Source organism: Rhipicephalus sanguineus, chromosome 1 (genome assembly GCF_013339695.2).
Source record: "Rhipicephalus sanguineus isolate Rsan-2018 chromosome 1, BIME_Rsan_1.4, whole genome shotgun sequence".
Taxonomy (NCBI): Eukaryota; Metazoa; Arthropoda; class Arachnida; order Ixodida; family Ixodidae; genus Rhipicephalus; species Rhipicephalus sanguineus.
Genome location: NC_051176.1, coordinates 229,983,171 through 229,993,658, shown reverse-complemented (window position 1 = coordinate 229,993,658; position 10,488 = coordinate 229,983,171). Strand labels below are relative to the sequence as shown.

The following is a 10,488-nucleotide window of genomic DNA, read 5'->3' as shown; positions in this document are numbered from 1 at the left end:
ATTTACTGTTTCACTTTAGTCTACTTTTAACGGCCATATCAAACAAAGTGATAACGAGGCAACAAAAAGCAGTGTTGTGTGGAAATATATTACAAATAACTTCACAATGTCGAAATACTTTTAATAATAGTAATTGATAAACTACAAATAAAGAAAGGTAAGCGCAACACTTGCAAATCCCAAACTCTGCATCAACGCAAACATCATAGTTTTGTAAACTGCATCCTTTAGAGCCCCTAAGTGGAAAATTGATACGTTAATTTACAGCTCCCATGCATTTTTTTTATTGATCACAAGAACTTTTTACGAGGTTTACAGAAAAGTCGACACTAAAAAAGTTAGTTATATACTTCGCACAGGCGCATAATAAATCAATTTTGCCCACTTTAATGTTGCTGCTCGTTTTTTGTTTTTGTTTTTTTCACGTGGCAAACCCGCAACACGATTAAAAGGCATGCCGCAGTGAAATCTCCGGATTTTTCGCTATCTACAGTTCTTTAAATGCACATAACTGCATACATAAGCGTTGTTATTATTATTTTTTCTATATTTTGCTTCCGTAGAAACACGACTGGCGCGAACCGGGAATCAAGCCCGCGACATGGCACATAGCAGATCAACGTCATTCGTATATGTAAAGCCAACACGGCTGATTACTGTTAAGCGCTGTTTATAGAATTGCTGCATCGTAAAGGTGTGCGAATATTCGAAAATTTCGAATAACAAATTGAATAGCGTTCCATTTGATTCGGTACTCTAATCAAATAGTGCACATTAGAAATACTGAATATTTTTCTAATAATAAGCACCGATGAAGAAAAGTAACGAAAGGTTGGAACAGATAGGGGTAACGTTTCTTGCTGTAATCATAGAATTACCTAGATGCATGCAGCCCAAGGTTTTACGGGACTATCGACGCTACATTGATCACAGGGTGAAGGCGTTTTTCCTTAAAACTCCAGTGTCGCTGAAGGGACAGAGTGATTAGTCCACTATCTGCATCATGATGTTGGCTCATGGATATTGTTTAATATTTATATATCACTTTTATTTAAAAGCTGTGACTTAAGTCACTGCTGTATTTCAACCTGCAGTTACGAAATATTTCTAAGGCTCTAGTCGCTGCTGCATACGAGCTTGTCACAGTTTACATAAATGTGGTATTTTTTGGTCGGTTAAAAGTGATTGTGATGTTCCTTTGTTAAAGCTTGTGAATATTTGTTTCAAATAAAATGTTGCGGAATTCTTGGGCTGTTTCTGAAATGGTAACATTACAATTCCAGGGCTGCTTTGAAAATAGTTGCCTTAATACTCGACAGCTATTCGAATAGCTTTCTTGTCGCTTTGAAAATATTTTCACTTTTTCCGAGAAATGTTACAAAACCTCATGAAAGTTGATGATGTCGTTGCCGACAAAAGAAACTGTGCTGTTCTCTTGTATAGATAGTAACTCTCTTATAAGAGCAATACATCATGCTGTCCGTTGGTTTATGGGGTTAAACGTCCCAAAGCGACTCAGGCTGAGAGAGACTCCATAGTGGGGGGCTCCCGACAATTTCGACCACCTGGCATTCTTTAGAGCGCAACAACATTGCACAGTACATGGACCTTTAGCATTACATGCCTCTATCAAAATGCGACAGCTTGGCCGGGATCGAACCGACGTTTTCTTGTCGGCGACTGACCACTGTAACCAACCAGCTCGCTATACATAATTCACTAAAAATATCCCAAAGAGTGAATCTTTCAATGGAGGCGGAAATTTCGAGTCAATACCCTAAAAAATTTATGTATTAAGCACTCTCCTTTGTTGACCCCAATATTATTTCAAATGAATTTTTAATACAGGCAAAAAGTCTAAATCGGGACATTTTCACTTCAAAGCTGCTTCAATTCCATCTCCAACTTTTGAGCATATGTAAGACAGAGTACAGGAACAATAAATTTTTAAAAAATCAACAAAAGCAATGATTCAAAGCACAATATTTTAGTTACATTGACCAGACTGGCACTGTGTAAATCCCCATGAAACAGTCCATTTTACAAGTTCTTAGACATCTCATGTCTTCTCAGCGACAGTGACAGCCTTTTCCGGCAAATGCTGGCAGCGGCTGTACACTATGGCATCTCTATACAAAAACAGACTGCCGAATTTACACATCCCAAAGCAGCACATAGGCTACGAATAACGTAGTGAAGACATTAAGAGTAAGGCTGGGAATGAAACTTGGCACTATGAGCTCAGCAGCATACAGCACAATATATATGTATATAATTTCCTTAAATGATTAATTATTGGAGATGAGACGTATCACACCAAATTATTTCCACAGCCCCGATAGTAATTATAAGCTCAGCTACTTATCACTAGTTTGTTCTTCCTTCATCTGGTATAAATAAAGGAGTACTGTCACCTCAAGCCATGGTGTCAGAGGAAAGGTGTTCAGCCAGATAAGTGCACTGATCATAAAAGAGGGTAAGGCATGCAAATACAGACACAAGAGGTAAAATAGTAGTATGGGCTCCACAGGCTAGTAACTGACTTTGCAAGGTCAGTGCACTCGGCACACTAAAATGGTTCCAGTTTCCCCAGTTCCAATATAGCAGACAACAGTCACTTTCATATTACATCAACAGTCATTCCAAAGACTTTAGTTAAAAAAAAAAAACAAGTTTTAAATGTTAAAAATACATTCTGTTGAGACACTTTAGTGGAAGACAATTTTGACAAACTCGATTTTTTCGATGCACACAAGTACACCAGCATTGTGATTTCATCAAAAGTCGCCTCAAGGGCTAGTTTCAAAATTATTAAACAAATTACGGTGAAAAGGGTGCTTTTAATGCAAGGTGTGAATGCTAGCTGCTAAGCAGTAAACTTGATTTCATTCTTTCTTTGCATCTTACTTGTCACAGTGGTTAGCTGTGACAGGTTTTGCACAAACAAAACATGGACATATTGAAATTTTGTGTTTTATACAAGCAAAAACATCACTTATGGCAAAATGCTGGGCTAGTTGAATTTGTAATACTTGATGCATTTCCAGTGTTCTCAAAGAGATATTCAAAAAGAGAAAACCAACAACAGGTGGGACACTCTCCTTCAACTTCGTGTACTGTTTTTATTTTCCCTTTCTGAATTTTCTTATTCTCCGAAAGCGCTGACAATGCATCAAGTATCGCGAAGCATTACGCCTGTGATCTAAAGAAAACAGCCGTTAGGCAATTCACTTACAAAACGATGTCCCATACAGTTAGAAGGCTACACACGACTATCGACTTTAGCGCGGTGAACATCGACCAAAGCTCACGCCTGAAACCGATGAACTGCAAACTGCACAGTTTCGCGAGCGAAGAATGACGTTTGCAGCTTTCCAACGTGAAATATGAAAATGCATTCAAGCAAGCTGACACGGATTGCGACGAGTTGCAATAAGAAAAACTATATTGCGTAAGAACATAAGCCAGCGCGACAGGAAGTATACGGTTAAATGCACATCAAGCTCGTTCGCATGGGTACTCGCGCGGGAGGCGACAGGAGAGCCGGCTCTCGGTCTCGTTTTCACGGTACTGAGACGCGCGTCGCCGCGGAGGATATGCTGTCACAACGTAGTCGCCGCGATTTCGTCCCCGTTTCCCCTGCAGATACTGGGTGCTCACAGCTACCAGTTTCCTCTGCGACGACACGCTCCCATCCTCATTATTATCGTTCACAGGACAAGGGTGCGTGAATCATGCTCGAGCAGTCGGTGTGCAACCGACGCTCGTTGCCATGGCAACTAGGCTACCATCGCCCCGGCCGAGCGAAGAGCACGCACCGAGTCACCGACGTGGGCACTGCCTCGCCCCTAAGCAGTATCCGCTCTCGCGGTCTTTCCTCGACTCCGTAAACAATAAGACATCGGCGCCTTTTGCTTATGGTACCCATCCGGTCTCTGGCAACGTCCGGCCCAACAGATTTGCTTCGCCGGCAACGCGCCGATAAGGCTCCTTCCGCTACTAAATTCCTCCGACGCTTATTACAGCTCGTTCTTTTCTCTCTCTTCCCATCATTTCCTTTTAGTTGTCCAACATTCGCAAAAATCTTCTACCACTTTTCGACATCGTCGAATTTCACAGTGAGCGAAGCTCACCAGTCGACCTCGCGAACAAATGTACGAAAAAAAAAAAGCGAGTGAGCGCAAGCTAATTAACGAATGCAAGGTAAGGTTCATTAGAAGGAGCGAACTTCATTTGCCAAACACACAGCACACCGCTCCTCCAGATTACTGGTTACGAAAGAGAGCCGCAGAGCGCGGCAAGCGATGAGCCTCGTCCAACGTTCAATGCACCGGGTTCTATGGCTGCAAACCGCTCCATGGAACCGCAAAGAACGGCAATTCGCACAGAAAAAGCAGGAATTTGAAACTCTCCGACTACGCGTCGAATGATTTTCAGAGCGACGTAACAAGCAGAAATGCATTACAAAATGAAGTGGCTAAAATCAAATAAATATCAAGCAACAAAACTCGGCGGCGGCGCAGTGTTCAGTGGAAAAGCCCGGATTTCAAACAATAGCCGGGGTCTTGCACCTTGCTGAACCACACCTAAAGGGCGCTTCACGACAGCAAATTGTTAAGATACATTCTAAATGCAGCTGACGCTTGCGGTGCACTTACTTTCATGCAACCACCGGCGCGACACCTCATTGAGAAGCTTCAAAGTGTGCGCACTTCGCACCTACTCTGACTTGATAAAGAAACTAAGCCTAATCGTCTCTCGGATGCATCTTTCAAAATCGCGCATACACCCGAATAGCGCTTGCGACAAAAAATATTTAAACCACCGGTGTGCTATGCGTTCGTACACGCACGGGAGTCAAGCGAAGAGCTAGAACAACGAATGCTCACCTGTCTTTTGCATGTCGAGTGAGGATACCCTGCCACCACCTTCAATCACACACGCATGCGTACCGAAACCGCCGAAACACAGAGCAACCAAGAATAGTCTCGAACCCATGTCATTAGCAACCGGTTGTTTATATAGTTGCTACAACGAACAGCAGAGTGCACACATCACAAAACACCGTGGAGTTACTCATGGAGTTTCTGCATGTTTCGGCACAGAAAATAACACGCAGCTGTGTGAATGGTAGAGTTCAGCTTGCTAAATGTGAGTGCTTCGTAGGTCATTAAATATAACTCTAAATACACGGGAAACGATCTGTTTCATTATTAAAAATCACAGGTTCTTGTATCGCATATCGAAGCGCTTGTACATGTGTTCTTACGTCGAAAAAATAATTTTGTACGCTTGGCTAACGTAAATAACAAGCACAAATACTCATATGCTACTAATAAACATTATGTCAACAACACTATTGCCAACGATGTTCATAATAAAGGAAAAAAAGGAGAAACTGCGCGTTGAACGACGAAAAAAAAAAAAAAAGCTTCATGGTTGAACTTTCCGACTGTGTTTTCTAGAAGGGGCCAATCATAAAAGAGTCCACCACACTTTAGGTGAAATTAAAACTGCATGATGTGATGAACGTGGTTCATGAGTTCTTGTGGAGTTTCTCGGAAGTGTTTTATGCCACGTTGTATGCTGAGCAACTCGTAGGCATTGCCTTTGTTAGACAGTACTGTACTGACATGGTCCTGCACTGACATGTCTCTCCTGTACTGACAAGGTCCCGGGTTCTCACATTCGTTTAGAACAAAACACATTTTCGTCTGAAAAAAAGAAAAAGCAGAAAACACATATGAATAATTATTACCTGTCTAAAGACAGTAATGGCACTGTACGCAAAATACAGCTAAAAATACGAATAAATAACGTTTGCATCGTGCAGAATGAAAACCCTTGACCGAAAGACCGAAACCAAAAATGTATGTCTTTTGTTCAGCAACGTAGCGTTAGCGTTAGTGCTATCAATAGATTCGCCATGGAGTCCTTCCCGCCTGAGCTCTTGGCGAAAATCTTCAGTTTTCTAAATGGTAAAGACATCGCCTCCGTCGCTCAAGTGTGCCGTTCCTTTTATGAAGCGAGTCTTATAGAAAACGTCTGGCGAACACGATGTGCCCTAGGTAAGTTTTCCCGCCGTGACATGCGCTTGTCGCACGTCGGTCATCACGAAGTTGTCAGGTTTCGCAGGCTTTGCCCGTAGCCGACGTGGGCCGTTGAAACGACGTTACAGCACACTGAAAACTCAATGCTGTGCGAAAAATCCTCACGGTAGAAGATACAGGCGGTTTCAGAGCTTGCCACTGTTCCGACGCTAATGGCGCAATTTTGTTTCTTTCTTAAAATGACAGTTTGTATTGACAAACACGAATCTCTCCACGTAAATGCAGTGCGTAGTTTCTAGTGAGCGGTGTTATTCCTGCACACGGCTGTTTTTATTGTACTGGGACCTCTTGCTGATTTACCTGAAGCAGGAAACCCCATAGTGTTGTATTTTTGCTTAACAACACCTGCCTGTTCCAATTCAATTTCGGTAGCCCTTCTAGCATCTGTAGTTTCGTTCTTTGTTACTTGCAATAGGTCGATCACTGTGCCTGAGTTGGGACGTATTTGTACAGTGTAGCAACAGCTGTGCAAACAGCGTCACTAGCAATCGCTTAACGGGGATGGCGTTAAGAAATTTTGTATTTTGAAATGTCTTTTGTACACGTTGGACACGCGCACACGAATTTTGTTATAAAAAGCAAGTACGAGATTCAGCGTCAGCAATTTAATATTTTATCGTTGTTTACAAAAATATTACCTGAAAAGTACACTGGACTGCATCAAATCATAGCCTAATTATTAACACTTCGATTTCAAATAAAGTAAAAGTCATTCAGAAATTTTCTGAAAATTTATTTGTTCTTTAATTGTAAGGCAGTACCCGCACAATCTGTTATTTGGCTAAAAAGTACCAAAATAAGTCTGAAATATACAAGATATATAGCATGCCTAGCTTTGTTTTTTTCTCTTAAAGTTAGATTAGACATTTAAATAATTCATGTATATTTTTTTTAGATGTTCATCACATGCAGGAAAACTGTCACTAATTATGCAGAAAACATTTGTTTTCACTGCTGGTAGCGAGCTGCAGGTTCCTTTCTTGCTGCACTCTATTGTGTTTCTAGTAGGGGTGTGCGAATATTCGAGTTTCGAATAGCAAGCATTCGAAGTTTCGAATAATTCGACAGGACGAATTTCTGAAACACGACGAAGGTCAATGGTGCAACTTGGTTAGGGTGGGGTGGCTAAAACTAACGCCAATGTCGTTACAGTAGGCTTGTTTTTGAAACTTTCACCGATATCCTAGTTCAAAAATGAGTGCACATTTATTTTAAAGATGATTATGTAATTACTTCACGTAAAAAACAAACACATGAGAAAACTGTGCGGCCCTTCACAACTTCGCTTCCGAAACAAAGGCAAGAATTTTTGCGTACCCCACAAGCGCCGTAAAACGTCCCGACTTTGGCCCATGAAACCTTGTGTGACTGGTTTCACTTGTGAAAACTTGTTCACGCTGTGCAGTCGCCACTGCCTGCACCGTACCACTCATTCAGAAACTCCCATCGTTCTGGCGCGTATTTAAAATGCTGCTGTGAACTGGTGCCTGAAGTTTTTTGGTCCCAGAGCACTCATGACAATGAAGCACCGCATTACCGTTGTCAGGCGAGCCATATTGCGCGACTGTTGGGGTAAAAAAACAAAACAAACTAGCTACTGTACCGTCCATCTGTTAGCCGTTAAAAGGTTAGGAGTGCCGCGGCAGACTGAAATGGTGGCTCTTCTATGCACATGCCTGCGCGCCTGTAAAAACTGACAAAAAAAAAAAAAAAACGCCCAAACAAGCGCGCAATGCAGCTGTCACCGTCTATCTTATTTACACGTTTCGTGTAAACAAGATAGTAACGGGCCCTGCTACGGTTTTCAACTGCAGTAAACACCGTAACACCACGTTGACAAAGCCTGAAGCCATGGAGGTCATGTGAAACAGCTTGTATATCTGCATGACATTTGTGTTTTGGTAAAAGTCACTCACCGCGTTATGTACTCGAGGGCATGAGCAAATTTCATTTCTTTGTTATTTCTTTCAATTTTCAATAAATTCTTTCGTATTCGATTCGATATTTGACATTTTTGGCCACTATTCGGAACTATTCGATTCGAGATGAAATTTCACTATTCGCACACCCCTAGTTTCGAGAACAGTGACTGTGAGAAATGCTGACATTAACTGCACCTCTGCATGCCAAAATTGACTGTGTGCTCTTGTCTGATTAAAAACTATAGTCAGATACGACTAAGAGGTCCGGAAAGGCCCCATCTAGATGGCAGAAGCATGGCAGCCGATCGCCTCCACGACTAAAGAAACAGTCCCGCACATGCACTCAGCAGTGTTCTCCGAAGACGGGGTAACTGGCAGTCCGGCTCATGACGTCAGTCTGGAGTGCGCACCCATTGGTGCAGGCTTGTGTGCATCCGCCTTCGAGGAGGATATGCCGCGGACTTCTGTAGTTGTATTGGACTATACATGTGATGAGCTGTGTTTTTCGTAATATGTACGGTTCAAATACTAATGAATATAGTGGCAATGGATAGATTAAATTGCACTGTGTATTACCAGAATAAAAGAATCTGAGCAATGTGAACTGCTGAGCGTGTGCCAGTGCTAGAGGCAGCCTAGGGCATATAAGCAGTCTGTTGGGCAACATGACAAAATTTGCCAAGTGTGTAGCATACTCATTTTGTCCTTCATCTTTTTTGTGCTGCTAAACATTGATCATGCAAAAAAGCCTATTTTCAACAGCTGAGCTGTTTAAGCTTTTTGTTGCGCAAGGTAGTGCAGACAGAAATTATCACCATCATCATGAACTGGCACGTGCTCTCTTCGTTCTCTTCATCTTCTGCTTCGCTCCCAGAAAACGTGCGCTGATTTGTCCGGCCGCCATGGGATGCAATAACTCGGGTGAGAGAACGAGTACAGAAAGATAGAAAGAAAGAAAGAGAGAGAAATTCTTGGCAAAACAATTTCTTGGCGAGGTGGGATTCGTACCCACGGTCCAAAGGCAAGAATTGCAACCACTCAGCTATCCAGGCATGCTAGCAGAGCATAGCATAGCCTTGTATAGTATATTATAGTATAGCAGGGGTGGTTGGGAAGGGAAGTGAGGGTGAGGAGGAGGGGAGAGGAAATCATATCATAAAAAAGGGTAGAAAGAAAGGGGAAGCTAGTAATAGGGAGAGAAAGAAAGAAATAGATAAAGAAAGGAATAGAAATAAAGACATAAAAATAACAGAAATGAGAGAAAAAGAAAGCAAGATAAAAATAAAGAAACAGAAAAGACCACCCAGGTCCACGCTTCGTTCAGGCTTGGGCATCACTAGTGTGTAGCTGCCTTAATTTTTTTTGGTTTAATTTGGGAAGGTGTGGCATGTACTGAAGGTGAGTTTATCTCTTGTAAATACTTATTCTTGGAGAGTCTGAAAGGGAAGAATTACAGATGCGATCAAAAGTCAAACTGAAATTTCGCTCTCTTACGGGGGTGGCAGAAAAATTCAGAAGCCAGTGTTTGGCAGTGTGTTGAACAGTCAAATTGATTGATTTATTTGGCACAGTAGAGTAGAGGTGTGCTAGCTGCGAATGGCCTGTGACATTGTCGCTGTTGCAGTGTTTCAGCTTGTTGCACATGTGGAAGTTGTAGTTTGCTGATGGCTTGTGATTCTTTCTCTTCTTTATTTATAATTCCTTCTAGAATTTGCTGTGAAAGTGAGACACGTTGGCAATTTTGTCTTCAAGGACATCTACACAAAGCGTAAGTTGCCTGAATATACTATTCAATCTGAGTTTGGGCTGTATTCTGTTCCTGCTCTGTTTTGCTGCAATTTTGCACTGTTGGAATCAGACTTTGAGAAGCACTTACCCCTTAAATTACGTACCTGCCAGCTCTCCTGATTTCCCTGAAAGATTCCTACATTCTGAACAATCCTCCCATTTTTATGGGCACCACCAGTAACTTCCTGAAAAGCAGCCCTAGCCCCGCCTCGAAAAGAAAATAACTCAGGACATCAGTTGTAAAATTTTCTGGCCTTGTTCTCTCATGTGCAGAATGCTTTTTACATCACTTTTGCCGCAGCACATTGTTGTCTTGTGGAAAAACATACGAAAATAGGGAAGGGGCTACTAGTTGTAGCGTGACACAGTACATTTTGTCCCTTAATTACACATGCATGCGTGCGACTATAATTAGGAGTACCAGTATGATTGCTGATGTCTAAAAAGGTTACTGGCAACCATTCAGAGCTGTCTATGACGTTGCTGCGTCCCTGAGAAAAAAAATGAATAAAAACATATGCCTTTCTTTTCTGCTTTATAGTGCACATTGCTTTATCTGTCTTTGATTTGTACTGTGTTGTAGTGCCTTGTGCATCTCTCCTTATTTGCGCATCTCATATTGTGCATCTCTCCACGTGATGGCAAGTGGTACTTTCTACTCGCTTCAC

At 41.9% G+C, this 10,488-nt stretch overlaps 1 protein-coding gene across 2 annotated transcripts in view; it reads left to right on the top strand.

The window, feature by feature from the left end:
* The first annotated feature begins 5,899 nt into the window (after positions 1-5,899).
* LOC119373866 (F-box only protein 31) overlaps positions 5,900-10,488 on the top strand; it is a 47,107-nt gene continuing 42,518 nt past the window's right edge. For both annotated transcript variants that reach the window (XM_049420078.1, XM_037643933.2), the window contains exons 1-2: positions 5,900-6,068; positions 9,741-9,800. In XM_049420078.1, the coding sequence (XP_049276035.1) occupies positions 5,927-6,068; positions 9,741-9,800 (202 nt within the window). In that variant the 5' untranslated portion in view covers positions 5,900-5,926. The remainder of the gene's footprint in view (positions 6,069-9,740; positions 9,801-10,488) is intronic.